General features: G+C 36.9%; 1 protein-coding gene across 3 annotated transcripts in view; it reads right to left on the bottom strand.

Annotated features, from left to right (window-relative positions):
• The window catches only part of PPP1R9A (protein phosphatase 1 regulatory subunit 9A), a 134,240-nt gene that overhangs the window by 24,816 nt on the left and 91,924 nt on the right, over nt 1-17,500 (bottom strand). For all 3 annotated transcript variants that reach the window (XM_021386252.1, XM_021386253.1, XM_021386254.1), the window contains 5 exons: nt 12,232-12,387; nt 6,674-6,727; nt 4,069-4,298; nt 2,653-2,749; nt 2,361-2,532 (listed from right to left, as the gene is read on the bottom strand). In XM_021386252.1, the coding sequence (XP_021241927.1) occupies nt 2,361-2,532; nt 2,653-2,749; nt 4,069-4,298; nt 6,674-6,727; nt 12,232-12,387 (709 nt within the window). The remainder of the gene's footprint in view (nt 1-2,360; nt 2,533-2,652; nt 2,750-4,068; nt 4,299-6,673; nt 6,728-12,231; nt 12,388-17,500) is intronic.

Genomic DNA, 17,500 nt, shown 5'->3' with positions numbered 1-17,500 from the left:
ACTATCAACTGATTTCAAACCACAGGCTCCTTCCCGGATATCCACCAACAGTTTGTTTCTCTACTGTAGACACAGCTCATGACCACTACAACTGAATGTTACACTTCACTTCTTCTGTTTTTCTGCACTTCCAGACCTAATCAAATATTTGCAAAAGAAACACAGCCCTCAGTCTTCTGGTGTTCCAAGGCAAAGCAAAAGAAAGACTCTGGGCTGTAATGGTTTTGATTTTCTCTTTGTAGCTTCCACTGATGATCCTGGAAGCCTGCTACGATGAGGCTGTGTTGCAGCCCAAGGAGCCGCGCTGTGTGATGGGACGTTACAGTGGCCAGGCCACCTGCAGGCAGGGGCAGCCATGCTCCTGCATGCACGACAGGCCAGTCACACCCACCAGTCGGTCCAAATCTGTTACCACACATGAATATAATCAAGATCTCAGTTCACACTGAAGCAAAAACCCATCCTTAGTTTCATTTTAATTATCAGGATATCTGAAATATGTATTTTTATATAGACTGATTTTTAAGGAAGACATACCTGCAAACTTTGAAGTAAAAATTGTAAGATGTGGCTGTGTACACCCAGCTCCATTCTACAAACTTAATGCTGAGGCAGAACAAGAAGTGTGAGTTATACTCTCTGAATAGAAACTAGAGAAGAAGAACCAAACACTGGTCAATGTCTCCCCAAGGAACACTTTCCCAGTGAAAAATGGCATCTCTTAGAAAATGCAAATTTTCATGCCAATGTATCAATTGAAAAATCTGGTTTGGAAGTACTGACATAGTTTTAGTGCTTTAAAGGATGTTTTTTTGATTTTTTTTTAAGGTAGCAATCACTATCAAGTTATATATAAAAAATAAAAGGTAACAACAGAATTTCATTTTGCAGTCTTATTTAAGCAGAACATTTCACTGAATAATAGAAAGTATGATTTCAGACGATGTCCGTGAATGGATTTTAGCTCCTGAGCCACGGATGTGTGCTGACACTGCTAAAATATGTAAACCTGATTTCTCTGAGGCAGGTAGATAAAACACACTTTACTTCCCTTATGCAATCTACTTGTAACATTTACTGAGTTTCAATGAAGAAATATGGACTTCCATGATACCCTGTGTGCTTTCCTGAGATTTCAGGACAATAAACACTTGCTAAAAAGAAACAAGTATGTGGAGATTTGTAGAAACCAATTCCACAAGTTCTGTCTATCACATAAATACTGTTTCAGAAGAACAAACCCTTCTTATGTGCATATATTATGTTAAAATATAATTTATATTGATTTGTTTTCAGAGCAATATTCAATTTGAATCCACACATGAAATAGCTGCTAAAATAGTAACCTCAATAAAACATCTATGTGATTGCTAGAAATCAATTTAACTGGAAATGCAATGCACTTTTCTTCACTAGTGGAATAAACAATATTATAGTTTATTTAGAATAAATATATTGCTAGGAATGGACCCTGGTGCTGATTTCACAGACTGTCACTAAATATACAGTAAGTATTGTTCATACACCAAACAATTTCATCTCCAGGCTGTGAATCTAAACTTGGATTCAGTTCTGCATATACTTCAAGGGTGAGGAACCACTCACAGTTACTGAAAACCCTAACTAAAGGTATGGAAATTATCTGTATATTTTCACTAACGCAGTCTTAAAAAAAAGGCAATTACCTTTCCATGCGAAACAAGTAAAGGTTACAGTTACCCTGTTGACAGCATTTTAGTGATACCATGAATTGTTTTGGCTCTTTGGTAACGTAGAACCAAGCCTTACAAGCCTTATGTTTTAAATCAGTCTGTGCTACAGATGACTATTATTTTAATGAATGTACTAGTAAAGAACTTGCATTCCGTTCACAAAGGCTCCCTCCTGATAAATCATGAGCTCCACCTACACGATTGCTTTTGATGTCAGTACCAAGGTAGGATCAGAAACTTGCAGAGTTCCATTCGAAACTGTTTTTCTCATTCTGGTAACTTTGTTCTTGTTTGATCTTTGGTTCTTGGTAATTAAGAACAACTTCGGAACACAAGAAAGCACAATTTTCTCCTACTTTATTAAGATAACAGAAGCACGGAATTAATCCTAACTGTTGATGGAGTGTCACTGACAATTCATTTAAGCTTTAAGAAATCAGTAACCATCTTTGCTTTATTAGCACAGACTAGTCACTTCTATCTCTTAAAGAATATACATTGTATAGTTCTTCTGGGACTTTACAGTCAATACTCGGTGAACACTGGAAAAAGAACAGCATCCATGTTACCGTTTCCTTTAGATCCTAAATAATAACCATATTTCTTATGTACACATTAAGAGGAGTTACGGGGTTGGTTCACACAAACCTTGACTTAAGCCATCCAGACACGACACTTGCTTAGTATCTAGATTTTCCACTGGATCTCCTCTAGAAACTTCTCCAAAAGATGTCTGCCTTTCAAATATGTTGTTGTTATTGTTAACTTGGCTCCCATTTTGCTTCAGTAGCCTGAAAACTTCCGCTTCCAAGTCTCGTATCTGAAAGAAATAAAACCCAGTTTTACCTTTAGCAGACATACACATCTATGTTTGTTGTTTCTTCCAGATTATCAGACAGACTTGTCTCAGTAACCAAAGCTATGAGTAAATACTACTCACACGAGACTGTAAGCCTTGAACCTCTGCAAGATGTGCTTTCTCCAAATCTTCTATTTTCTTTCGTTCAGCTTCCTGGCGTTTGAGGAAGTCAAGTTCTCTTAGGGAAAAAAAAAAAAAAAAGTGCATTTGCTGTCATCAAAACAATCAGATTCAGACAGAAAACATTCTGGTATACTATGGTATAATATATATGGTAACTAACTGGTATGTTAGGCTATGCATCTAGAAATTCTGTCCTTAACAAATATTTTGTTACTAACCTACAAATAAATATGAAACTGCAATTCAGACAAAAACATGCATTATTACTTATCAGCTTATGTGGTCTATATGAACATACTAGGCGAAAATACAAAAATGAAAAAAGTGAAAATCTCAGTTCTGCTGTGGGAAATGGGATAGACTCTGTTTTATAAGAATATGACTGTACTCCTTTGTTTAAAGGAAATCCATGAGTTTCCAGGTACAAATTTAATTTTCTAGTAAGTTCTAAGGAAATCTGTCAGGTGTTTTTAGGAGTCTGAGATATTTTGAAACTAATACAAAGTAGAATAGCAACAGAAAAGCCATGCAAGCTCATTCTAGCTATTTTCCCTACTTCCTTGCACTTTGAAAATCTAAGACATTTATGATAGAAAGTGAATGAGATGCCAGTTAGCTATGGAGCAGTCACAAAATTCTGAGATACGTAACAACGTATTGAATATCTGGAATGTTTTTTAATGGGACACGATATACACTTTGACACTCTCAGTTATCACTTGACAACTTGACATTGCTGTATATTTTTGTTTTCTTTTTTAATAGACTACATTTTAAAAGTAATTAAAAAAATGCTGCAGAAGAAGAAAGTTTTGAGAAATGTAGCTATGTAGGGTGTTATTCTTGCTAGCCATCAAGGGGAGGGACAATATGAAACAGAGAGGGCTAGGTAATCATCAGTAAGCTCAACAGCTCAAATGTTTCTGGCGTCTACAAAAAGAACAAAAATAAAATATGAAAGGAAACAAAACAATTTTTTTGAATGTTACATTAGTATACAGCAGGAGGGAATTCAACTGACATGTGACCCTCAATTGCAGCACACATTTCAAATCAAACATTTTACTAGGATTACTTGTGGTTGCTTGCAATCACATTTAGTTATCTAGTAATCCTCAAATATTTCAAGGTGGAATAAGACAGATTAAATCTTCGTTTAGTCATAATATTATTTTCCAGCACTGCTAAACTAATACTTAAATAATACTACCATTTTTTCTGCAACAAAGAACTCGTGGTTTTCACGATAAAAAAGTGATAAATATTGTTTACCTTATAGTTGTTTAATAGAGGGTTTCATATTTCAAAATTTATCTTACACACGTTTTCTATCTGGCCACTTATTCATTTCCTGCGCCTGGTGTAGCTGCTTACTTTTGCTGAAAATCCTTGATTAACTTCTTTGCCTTGTTATATTTCTTCTCCAGAGCTTGATACTGGCTTTGTGTCTCCTTGAGGTGCTCATTCACCGTGTGACACAGGGTTTGGGCCTCAATCCAGTAACTCTCTAATTTCATCATCCTCTCCTTATTCTCCTCAATGTTCTGCTGCAGTTGGGTCTTCTCCAGTTCCCACCTCACCTTCTCATTCTCAGCAGCCTGTAGCTGAACAAAAGAGTGGAGAGGCCAGTCAGTAGAGGGGTGCAAAGTGTGGCCTAATAGCTTAGTTGGGAGTTCAGTCAACGTGAATAGTGAAAATCACTCAGTAACTACAGAAGTAACGAGCCAGCAGAGAAAAGAACATTCCAGGACAAATACATCTGCTGTTACATACATTATTTTTCCACATAAAATGAAGCAGAACCTTTGCTTTGTGTTACAATGCAGTCTCACTGTTTCTCTGGGATATATGAATACATTTAGGAATGTCAGTAGCAGAGAGTTTCTGTAAACTGCAGGGTTAATCAGCCAGCACTGGTTATGCACTTTGCTCTATATACCTGGCTCAGGTGTTAGAGAGCTTTCATCCACTTCCATAAGATCAGAAATTTCTTCTTTAAGAGGAATCTGCTTCCCAGATTCTATATTTGACTTAAGAACAATTAGGAAAAAAACAGGAAAAAAGCCAATTGTGTCTATTTTAACTGTTTTTCCTCCAAATTAGTAACTTCATTGAATTCTTATAACTTTTCATGCTTTTTTCAAGTCATAATCTTGCTTAATCTAGAAAGCCAAACAAAATAAGCTGGGAGTAGAATAGAAAATTTAACATCAGGTCATAACCTAGCATTATTTCTCTTTTAAGCAGGCAATGAGTTTTGCAAACGACACTGCAACTACGCCAGAATTATTACAAGAACAAAGAGAACCTGTTATATTATTCTCATTTTCTTTCAACTTGCTTACCAAATTGTAAGGAGCTAATATTAAAAGCAAAATACATCCTTGCTGTTGTAGATTTCTGCCCATAAAGGTGCTAATTCTGACAAATATCAGTGCTGCTTTGCTTTCTGATCACTGCTGTTCCTATGTCCACTGTTTGGAATCAGTAAAATCCAGAGTTTTTCCAAGTGACCTCAAAGAAGCCTGAATTTTACTGCTTAATTTATAATAACACTTAGCTCCCATGTTATTTTTTTTGTTAGATTTTGTTGTTATTTTTAGATTTCTTACTTTCCAAAAGCTAGTTGCAAGATTCAATGTTTGGCACGGAATGAGGGTAGATTTGTTCAAAGCAGGAAATCTTAGCTTCCAGAATTTATGGAAGGAAACCAGGTCTTACACAACCCTGTTCGCATATCAAGATTACTTTATTTGCTCTAGGCAGTTGTGCTAGCACCATGGAGGATGCACACAAAATCAGAATAGGCTGTTTGCAGTTTTAGTAGCAATATAACCGAACTAGTCATATTTTCTTCGGTGCTACTCAAAAGATCATGTAAAGAAGTACAACACAAGGAGATACATTAGCCCTAATCTTGCAAATGGATTTGCATAGATGAATGTTTACACCCATGCTATGAAGTCAAAGGGGCTTGGCACAATCCCAAAGGATTGACCATGCAGTTCCGATTGCTAGATTGGAACTGGAAAGCAGAAGAAAGAAAAGATTTCTGACTTTTTTAAACTGAAATAGTACAACCGAAATTGTCATTACAGAAAATAACTGTATTCAGAATTTGATTTTAACAGTACTTTATGCAAATTTGATAAACACAACACAAAATACGTGTAAGTGCAAATGGTTGCTAGAAAGAAATAATCATCAAAAATATTTTTCTGAAGTACAATTTTCTCTTTGTCTTCCTTTTATTTCCTTTATAATGCACTCAAACTGAAAATGAAGGATGTCATTATAAAATCTGTTATTACTCAACAACAGAATTATCAGTTGACTTCCCATAAAGCTTATCCTAGTACAAAAAATACAATTCCTTTTTATTGCTATTGCAAATTCAATCTAATAACTAGCAACCAATTGCGAGATATTTTCCACTGAGCTGGTAAACATTTTCCTTTCTACAGCATCTTTTAAAGAGAACTGCAACAGTAAGAAAGTGTTCTTTTTCTTCTGTATATAAAAAGTATTTTCTATTAAACACGTTTAAATAAATTATTTTTTCTAAATGTCAAGAAAAGAAATTAACATAAACAGGACATCTTAATATCACTAGTAAATAATAAACCTACTAACTAAGACTTGAATATTCAATCCAAATGCAATTTAAAAACCTGAGAAAATGTACTAGAATTGTAAAACTGTGAATCTGCCATTAAGTCATTATGATATCTCTTAAAATGTATGTTTAACTGAAGCTGCACAAGTTGGCAGTTTCTCTTAATAGCAGCACTTAAGATTTTACTTGAAACTTTGAATAGAGAACGTACACTAAGACAAGATTTAGCTGAGCCACCGTGTTTCTTAATCAGCCTTTAATAAGGACGTTGATTTCTCCACCCACATAAAGATACATGTCTTCAGATCTGATTTTGCATGAGAGCAAAAAAACAGCGTGTATTATCTGCATATTGATTCTTACCTTCGTCTTCAGCTTCTGAATTTCAGCTTCTGTAACTGCATGTTTGATTTGCAACTAAAATTGAAAATATAAAATAAACAAGTGAAGTCACAGAGTACTCCAATATTTTTAAAGCCTGTGCTGCAAGTTGAATACCTTATTACACAGCAGAAGGCCTTGAAGAGTGCTGCAGTGCAGTAGATTGTAAATTAAAACGTCTAGCTTGCAAAATGAGTCAGCCTGTGCAATCTAATTAAAGATAGGATGCCATCTAACCACTCATAATTTCAAATCAGAACATCCAATCTGTTTAGCAAAACCAAATGTCTTCTGCTTAAAAAAAAAGAAAAAGAAAAAAAGATGTTATCCTGCTGGGCTTCGCTTTGCTCTCCTCTGATGTGAATGTGAAATATGTCCCAGTGCTGTCAGAGAGTCCCACGACACTGATTAAAGCAGGCATGTTACAAAAGAGCAAATACAGAAATAAGCAATTTAACAACTCGGGAGCTGGGAAAACCTTTAGGGGAAGATTCTACATGTTTACTACATGAAAGAAAAAAGGTAAACTGATGCTATCCTTCTCCATCATTAACCTGAATTATTCTGCTCAAGTTAGCTAATCTCAAGTGAGAGCAGTAACACTGGGAAACTGTAAAAAACAGGAAGCAACATACAAGCACAGAAAATGACTGCAAGGAAATTAACAGCCCAGGCATTGTGTTAAAGGTTGTATTTACATCGCCAGGCACTGTGCCACAATTACAGTGGATCTGTGCAGGGAAACGGTAGGTGCTGAGGACCTGGCTCGCACCTGCATGCTTTCAGGGGACTTGTTTTGGATTAGCCCTCATCAGCCTGACTGGTGGAGGGAATCCTCATTAGCTCTTTTGAGTCTGTTGGGCAACATCCTGAAACATCTCTGAGTTTGGTTTCACCCCAAAGGATTACTATTCACCTGCTCCAACAACCGACTGAAGTGCAAACCAAACAGCTTCAAAATCCCAATCCAAATGGAAATGATCACGTACATGCACCTGATACTGGGCTGCACTTGCATCCCTGCTGCTTTACAGCTTAAGGCAGGCAGCACGGTCAAACTGTGACAGGCCCCAGTCCTTACATCTAAAGCACTGCCTAACCCAAACCGAACCAGTGACTGGTGTGCGCTGGGCAAGCTGTATTACAGCTTGAGCCAACTCTGCAGGGAAGACAGCCTTAGTTCATTATTTATGAGTACTAGGAATAATTATGGAAAAGTATGTTCTACATAGTGGTTACAAGACTGAAGGAAGCCTTTGGGAATGGTTTATGTTGAGCTAATAGAGTGCATGAGGGACTTGCACTGAATCAGAAATTATCACCTCAGGTGAAGTCATGGTTATATTGTTGAAGGCCAGGCTGCTAGTAAAAAAATGTACAGACAATTCAAAAGGGAAGTTCTTTTGGAGAAGAGTAATAATTTTCAAAATAGCAGGAGTTATCACAGAGCTGATAGGTACGAGCATCCTTGAGAAAGGCCTAGCTGCCTTGGAAATCCCATTTTCATGGGGCCTCTTGAGCCCATTTCTTGTGGCAGCACAGGAAATGCAGTCAGACACAGTCTGGCTTGCAAATTGGCCTGAACTGGTCTAGTGAATAAGCCTTGTCTCTGCTGGAGGAGCATTGCAGAACAGATGCCAGGAGGAATAAAGGATGCGCTGATGCAATCGGTTCCACCTGAGGAACAGTTTAGGAATCTTCCATGTTTCCAATAGCCATTTCTTGGTTACTGTCTCCAGAGGAGACTGTAAGCACTTCTAGTCCCCAGGTTCCCCAAGCTGCTACTTAAATTCACCTTTTGACTTTGCACTAAAAAGGATTACAGACACTCTAGTGCTCAGCAAGCGCTAATACAAGATCTCATTTTCAACTGATGTGGAGACTGACTGCAGCAGCTTGCACAAACTCGAACATGTGGAGGTCCATCAGGCACGCTAGCAGGTGGAGCACACATGGCTCCAGATTCCAAGAGCCCCAGGCACACAGCTAACCCAGAGATAGCACGGAGTCCCTCACCAAGTGCTACTGGAGGGCAGGACAGACAGGTGCCAGCACAGCCAGAAGCGGGGAACGCACAAGTCCTGGAGCTGGCATTGGTGGCACAAAGTGGCTAGCGCTGGTGGTCTACCAGGAAGGCTATATACCCTATACAATTTTTTTTATTTTAATCATAAATAGTACAGGAAATTTTAAGGAGATACTTTAGTTAGGATTTGCAAGAGGTTGTTTGCAATTTTCGAGCTCAATAAAGCCAACCTCTGATCTGCAACTTTCAGAGAGATCAATAGCTATTCTTTTTCTAATCAATTTCTCTTAGTAGTGAAAGACAAAGAGGAAAAATTACGAAAGAACCATCTCAAAACCTTATCACATTTAAAAAATGCCCAGACCTTTGCTTAGGTCATCACTTAAGTCATTGAATCTCACAACCAAACCCTCATTGTTTTGTGGTGAGGTGAATTCAAGGATGGATGAGTTAGACTTTGCCCTTTGCAGAGTTAATAATGAAATCAAAAGGCCAAGACTTGAAGCCTTAGGCTACCTGCTCACAATCCATTGCCATCTCTTCTAAAAATCCCACAAACCAGTAAGCAGCATTTTATCAGCTTACTATGACATACACAGAAACTCCAAATTGTTGCATAAATGACAATCTGCTCAGGTACAGATGGTTTTAACAGTTATTTTTACACTCTCTGTTATTAATTTTTTTTAAAAGACTACTGAGCACCCAGTCAGATCACTGAATCAGTACATGGTACAGCAGATCCCACTGAGGCAGAAGAAAAAAGACACTTTCCTGTCAGACAGACAAATGTGTAAGCTGGACAACTACTTTTTTTTTTTCCTTTTTAACACAATGAATTATGTTTGCAGAATAGATGAGAAATACTAATACATGCAGGGGTTAGACTGAACAATGGGCAAAGCAAATGATTTGACAAGCAAATCTGGACTCTGCAAGTTTTCTAATAGGAAAAAAGAAATATATTATTACTCCATGTCCTATAGAATGCCAGACAAATTCTTGGCAGATACTACTTCATATTTTTGTTTTCTAAGTCAATATAAAGCTGTGAAGGCTTCATTTTAACAAGAGATATTTTGAATAATTTTTGGCAAGTTTCATTTTTAAAGATGTCTTGAAACACTGGTTAATTTTCTTCAAAACAATTCAATTAAAATATTTATATATATTGTGAGAAAATAGCTTGGATTCATCTGAGACTGCAAAAGGTAGAATGTCATGAAAAGCTACTATATTGCTGGAATACAATGAGAAAGAAACTACCCAATCAAATCTAAAAAGATCAATGATTTTTTTAATATCATTATATGTTTTTACATATAATGATAATCTATTTTTCACAGATTTCATAATGATGTGAAATATAATTCCTAATTCTTACACAAGATGTCTCTTTTCTTTACTTGTCTCTCTTCAATCATCACAGCTAAAAAATAAAGCTTCTAGCTCTTTCTCTCAAAGAACTCAAGGAAAATTGGTCTCATTTTTTTCTGTTTCACAGCCAGGAAAACAAGATATGCCAAAGTACAGTGATTCACCCAGGAATGCCCAGCTCTATTCTGACTTCCATTCCAAAAGCAAAGTACTTCAAGTAAGAGTGCTCTCAAAGTATTTGAACACATTTTTCTTTGCAAAGAATGAATTCAACTAATTAGGTCAAACTATTATGTTTAAAGATTAGGTCCAACCTACTTGTTTAATACTTTCATTAATCTCCACAGTAAGAACAAGAAAGAACAGTTATTCTTTAAATACAATTCCAGAAAACACTGTGTGGGCTTGTGCAGTGTGATAGGGAACAAGTCCTTTAGTGTTGAAGGAATTCAGGGCAAATACCAAGAAAAATACATGCACTCACTCTGCCAGAGCCTACAAAATACAGCTGTGTACTGTTAAATACAATCAGTGGAACAAAAGTGGCATGCTCCTAACAGCGATAACTGCGTGGGTTAGTGAAAAAGAGCCCACTCTTACGCAGGAGTATTCAAGTTTTCCTCTTGGGCTCTTATCTGCTCTTAAACTGGAGGATTCCAGAGACCCTTAGTCTGATCTTCCCTACATCAACATTTTAAGGCCATTCAATCTTACAGATCTACAGTTAGCAGAAAATCAGTTTGGACATGCTAAAATATATCAATAGCCCAAACTGATGAAAATTACATTCAGGCATAGTGGTACAGGTAATTTATTCAAAGGTCTGTGGCCTGTTCATCACTACACCTGTGCTTTACCTAGCCTTGTTGCACTGGCACAGTCAGAATTGCAGCACCTTCCCACCACGCTGAGAAAGTGCATAAACATTATGCATGATGCAAAGTATTAGAAAATGAAGTCAACTTTCTAATTAACATAACAGCCAGGACCTTAAAATATAGAATTAGAAATTCATTGGTTAAGTAAATTAAAAAAACTTTTAGGAAGCGATAATAATAAAAGTAGGCATCCAGAGGCTGAAGAGTGTACCACCAGACAAGGGAAAGACTGGTTGCTCAGTGACTGATAACTTTTTATGTATTACTCTGTCTGGAGAGTGGTAAGAATATACATTATACCTCTCTAGAAAATAAAACACCTGGTTTGAGTAGAACAAAGGGAAAAACAGAGGACAGGTGAAGAATGATAGACAGTGAGTCCACCTTCTAAAACTTGTCTGGGCCCAGGAGGCTCAAATCTGTGAGGTAGCCAATACTGTCAGCCCTTTGGTCTTCATTGCATTTAGAAAGAAACATGTTCTTTACTGTCCAAGCCCATTAATCTGAGCTTGGAAAAATCCACCTGTTTCATGCCTTGTATCAGAATTCAGGAAAGTTCAGGAATAAATCACATTGAAAGCACAACCAAAAATACAGAACTGTTTCTCAGTACTTTGGTATGTTATATGAACTCAGTGACTGCAATAAACATCACTGACCTAAGTTTTGTTAGTACCCGTAGATGCTATATAAACTCTATAGCTCTTCTGCTTTACCAAACAGAAGTTTTGTAAAACACCAACTCAAAACAGGCTTGCCTTCCCAGTACAGTGGTTTTTTTTTTTAAACACATAGCTAAACACAACACCACAGTATATTGATGAGTGCTGTGTAATGCTACAGAAACTGGAAACAATCCTGCATTTTCACTGAACTTCAGCACTTGTTGTTTTGCTTATCATGATCACTTTTGATTGGATTAAAAAAAAAAAATCAAAGCTACCTGCTAGTAATTAATTAACTACTAATGTAAACTAGGTGCTGAAACAGAATAACTTTTTGCTGAAAAATTAAGTTACAAATTATCCTCCATCAACACAACAGTCGCTTGAAATCTGGTGTTGAAGTAACTCAGAACAGTTCCACTTCTTTTAAGCAGAAGGTTTTGAGTCCTTTAAAAGTATCAGCTAAAAGAACCAACTATACACTTAGCAATCAATTCTAGTATTCAAGAGAATTAACAAGCACTGAGCAATGAGATTACCAGAAATCTAACTCCAGGAACATATTTTTGAAAAGTTTTCTGCTCTGTAACTTACCTCTTTGAACTTGTGAGCAAGCTTGCTGGTGTCCACATCACTGGGGGAGAACATGTCATCATTTTCAGGAAGGTCGAACACTTCAATAGCCATGTCACCTCCCGGAAGGACAGGTCCCATGTCATCTTCTTCTTCATCTGTAGCATATTCCCCTGTCTTAATTTTATAGCATTTAAAAAATTCCAGTTATCCTCTTATTAAGCATAGACTGTTTAAAGTGCAATTAAGCTAGTGCGCAAATACAGCATACTGCACACACATAAAAACATTTTATTTTTCTATAATCCAAGCAGATAAAATATAACTTCTCACTAGTACTTCAGATCATTAAGAGATGGGACAAAAGAGTGTCTTAGGCACTACAGGTTTCTAGGGGCCGGCATTACTGACTATACAGCTGAGTGGTTTTTGTTCTTTTACGGATAGTTTTCAGAGGAAGAACTCTCCCAGTTTATCTCAGTCTTAACAAGGAATCTCTTCCAAACAGAAATGCAAGCCAATAGGTGGGACAGATTCTTGATTGGCCTTTTTTCAGCCATGTGGACCTAGCAATTCTCCAGTGATATTCCATACTGAATTTGAAAATCCATTGGTTAGTTCTCCATATACTAATTAATGACAGAAAAGTCCCACCTCCACAAAAAGCCTACAGCGGGAAAAAGAAATGAAGTGTCAGAGATACATTTAGAAATAAGTTAGAGCTTACTGAATTTTCAGCCTGCATAAGGAGCTGGTTTAGACAGTTTTAAAAATGCGGGTGTTTCTTGGGCTGGTAAACTATGAGACATGAACCATTTGCTGACAAAACATGATTCTAACAAAACTAGCAGCCACAACCAGTATCTCAAAATTAGACAAAAACAATACTATTCAAAAGAAAAAGCTGGCAATATTAAAACCCTTCACACATACACCTGTGCTCCTCTCCCCATGCCAGTGCTGGCTGGATACCTCTCTGTTTCAGCACGGCTCCCACTGTCAGCCACAGTATACCGCATACAAATCACAGTTAGCATGCAAACGTATTAGAAAGCAAAAACTTCCTTCAGGGCTACTTCTGGATTTATAAAGCATGGGAATAAATAAGCACATAAAAAAGAAAGGAGGGAGAAGGGATGAATTCCTTCTCAAGTTAATACAGCAATGCTTGTAACACAAAATTTTGACCGTACTACGCAAGTTCCTGATGTGAAGAAACATTACACTTTTATCACAACTGTCTTCCTAGCAGTGCTCAAATTATTCTAGTGTCACTTTTGTCAAAAGAACTCTTCAAAACAAGGGTAATCACTCAGATGTCCAAACAACAGTTCAAATCTCAACCTCCTACCTTAATCTAGCTTCCCTAATCTCCCCCAAAAGTTGTTCATGGAAGCACACTGAGCACAGACTCACAAGTTTGCATGCACACATGGACAGAATTGATGTACGCACGGAGCCACAATATGGTGATATGCTTGCAATATAAACATCACCATTTCTTGGATAAATAGCCCATGAAAGATCAATATTTTTTTTCGTATTTATTTAAACTGCTAAAGTTCTAAAAAGTAAAGAAACACGTAACACGTGGAAAATACAAAATGATTGATGTTTTCTGATGTTAAAAGAACTACCATAAAGAAGGCAAGTCATCATGCACAACCTAGCCATACTTTAAACATTTAACATGAGCTATTTCTTAGGAGAGCTATCTCTGTCTCTATACAAAAATAGATATGTAGTCTGCAATCAAATATACAGTAATCACTTACTTTACACATTTTATCTGTACTAAAAATCTCACCAGTCTTCAAAAAAAAAAAGAGCAGACAAAACGTTTTTGCTTCTTTTTTCCTTATTAAAGGCAAAGCACACAGTTCATGTCACTCTGCAGTTTTCAGGCATGTTAGCACTACAGCTAAATGACATTTGAAACCAAGTTTATCATTCTTTCTAGATCTCACACACACACAAAATCTCCAGTTATGCTACACTTGTGATAACTGTTGTTTTCACTTAATCCTCCATGGCTTACGTGCAGATACTGTCAAAACAGAAAATTATACTGCTCTTCCCTGGAACGTCTAACAGCACCTTCACACACTACCAGGCAGGCAAGAAGCAGAACTCTAAAATCTCAATGACATTCAATTAAATGAATTATTGTGGGAACAAAACATTAGCACAGTTCACATACTGTCAATTTTGCAGTTATTATCCCTGAAAAATGTATAAGGTGATACACAGTTATCATTTCTACATGAAAAAAAAAAAAAGAAAAGATAACGAACAACCACATCTTGGCAGGTCCAACCAATGCCTTCAAAGATTCAAATTAAAAAAAACAGACTAAATAATATTGGGGAAAAATTCAAGAACTCTACTGGCCTCAGGACACACAGCGTTTGAAGAGGGACATGAGGCAGATTAAAATAAACATAAAGGAAAATCTTGCTGTGAACTGTTTGACTGAGCATCAGTGGACACAGTTGTTTTTGCTTCAATTAATACAAAAAATTGTCATCAAAGCAAAACACTGCAGTTTGCTGTAGTAAACAAGACAGTGGGATGACACAAACACATTAGACAGCACAGAAATAAATGGGGCTTTTGCTCATCTTCAAAAGAAAATGTTCCATCTTAAAATCACACGAAGCACAAATAACAGGTTCAAAAGAACCGACGTGTGCTTTAAAGAAACAGATGTTATAAACCGCATAATACATACTTTCCCTGAATGAATTCTCTCTGCTTTTACATCACATGAATCTACCAAAGGTTGTTCAGACCTTGTGCCAGTAAACTAGAACAAGAAATTCAGCATTTTACAAGAAGCAGCTAGACACAGACAAAGGTTGCCTAACTCCAAAATAACACAGCTTTTTAAAGTAACAGCTGTTATTGTAACTGCTTGAGGCTTCGAGTAATTCATTTTGTTTTCCTAGTTGACAACAATAATATTTTTTGTACAATAGCCAATGAAAACTTACATGCTCTTGAAGCAAAATCTCAGCCTCTTCAGTCTTTACGGGTGAGCAGAATTCATCCATGCAAAACAGGTGAGCAAAAGCCTATTTATCATTTCAGTAGTACACAGACCTCCAGGTTTCCCCATCCACAGGAACAGCTTCTTCTATTAGCTGTTTAATTTTGCTATACACTATCACAGTAAGCAGCATGAAAGTATCTTTATAGACATGATCTACAATTTCCCATTTTAAAAGGGAAAAGGCAGTACTCACATTGTTTAACTGCGTCGTAAATTCTTGAAACAGGCTGAACCCTTACCAACACAAAGAAGCAGTAGCAGCACCAGCCAAGAAAATGCAGACAGACCTTTCCCCATCACCATAACAAAGGGTACATCAAGCTAAATATTTTGTTTGTGCTGAAACTCTCCCACTATCAGAGAATACCCTTTGAAGAACTATAAAAAAAAAAACCTCAAATCCACCTCTTCATTTGATTTTTCTGTAGTTTAAACTCAATTCTTTGAGAAGAACAAAGAAAAAATATTGCTATAGTATCAATCATTCTTTTATAGAAGTAATTCATATTAACGATGTCAGAAAAACAGTACTCCCTGAAAGATCTCATCTTACCAACGTATTCTTTGCACTTTAGACACTGAAGCACATATTGCTCCATTTTTCTTTGTGTCTCATGATTGACTTCAATGGCTTTAATGTTGCTTTCCTCTCAGAATGTCTTGATAAATAAGAATTAAAAATGAAAAAACACTCAAATGACAAGCTGTGTTACTAAAAGACGTAAAGACTTCACTTGCGTACAACTACTTGGCATGGCCAAAGAGAGAAGAGATTTTTGCACCACATTAATAATCTCACATCCTGCATTACAATATGCAGCCTTCGGGGAAGCAGGTCATCTGCTTGATCTAACATCTGCCTTTCACTGCTGAACATGAAGAATATGGTACTACGTTCAAATTAAGATTCCAAGAAATGTCATAATTTGACTACAATGTGCAGAGAACATTTTGTTAACATAGCAAAGCCTAAAGGTTTCAGTCAAGGATACAAATTCAAGTTAATTTAGTATACTAGGTAGGAAATACAAAAGCAGTGTCTCCTTCAAAGCCTTTGAGGCTCGTTTTCTGACAGGATACGATAAATTAAAGGCATCTGGGGCTTTAGAAAGCCAGATGAACTGGTGATGAGTAAATTCTGCAGCAGGCTATCCAGAGGCAGCACCTGAAACAACATATTTTCTCATATTTATTTGAGGTAGCACAAGCTTACAGGGTAATGTCATCTACTGTATGTATTGCCAGCACTGCTACACCTAAGCAGTACTTGAGAAATTACTGATATTACTGATTCTGCTTGGCTTGTGGGAGTAAGAAGAAATTGTGAGATGTCACACAATTTATCCTGCTTGTCTTTGCCTGGATCCCACTGTGAGCATACCCTTTCTTTTTTTTTTTTTTTTTGGCAAATGTCATTTCTGTACAAGTTTCTTGTATTTCCATGCAAAGATATGAATGATGCAGCAGCATCTGAAAGTACCTTAGAAGCTGGGACAATCTGTAGCCCAACATAACAGCAGATTCTGAAGTGTATGCAGGACACTTCAGCTTTCACATTCCTTTTATATTAAATGATGTTTATTTTGGAAACATTATGTGTATTAGCATGAATTGCCTTCAACAAATAACTGACACAAAACATTCCTGCAAGGTGATGGAATGAGAAGCTACAGCAGGCAAACAAGTATCTCTCTAATTTAGCACCAGACTGATGTCCAACACATGCTGGTTGACAGAAGTCAAAATTTTCTCAGTGATGCTGCTATGTTAAAGGGCTCTGATCCTTCTAGAATCATTATATGCTGCTTGGGCTACCATGAAGACTACTGACATTCAAAATAGAGGAATGACAGCCAGCTAGATAAAATAGATAAACAGCAAGATAAAATACCCAGAACTGAACATGCATGGAATATCCTCTCTTCCTGTGATTTTATCAGCTCATAGCTTTACCAAGCATCGTCACATGCAGTGACTCTAGGACTCAAACTCATATTGCTGATTTCCTGCTCAGGAAACGTGATAAGACATTGCTGTCTTTGAGGTCAAGTAGGCTCAGAATTTGACAGCCTCAGTGGAGGGCTGAATAATGATATTCTTGTTTATTCATTTGCTGGTATAGCTGGAGTCTCTGCCACCTCATTTTAAATACTGTATGAAAATGAATAGAATGGTTTGATAGCTCTGAGAGTGAGCAACTGTTGTATAATTCTGTGCCATACCAGCAGGACACTCCTT

Source organism: Numida meleagris, chromosome 2 (assembly GCF_002078875.1).
Source record: "Numida meleagris isolate 19003 breed g44 Domestic line chromosome 2, NumMel1.0, whole genome shotgun sequence".
Lineage (NCBI taxonomy): Eukaryota > Metazoa > Chordata > Aves > Galliformes > Numididae > Numida > Numida meleagris.
This window is presented reverse-complemented; position numbering and strand designations above follow the sequence as displayed.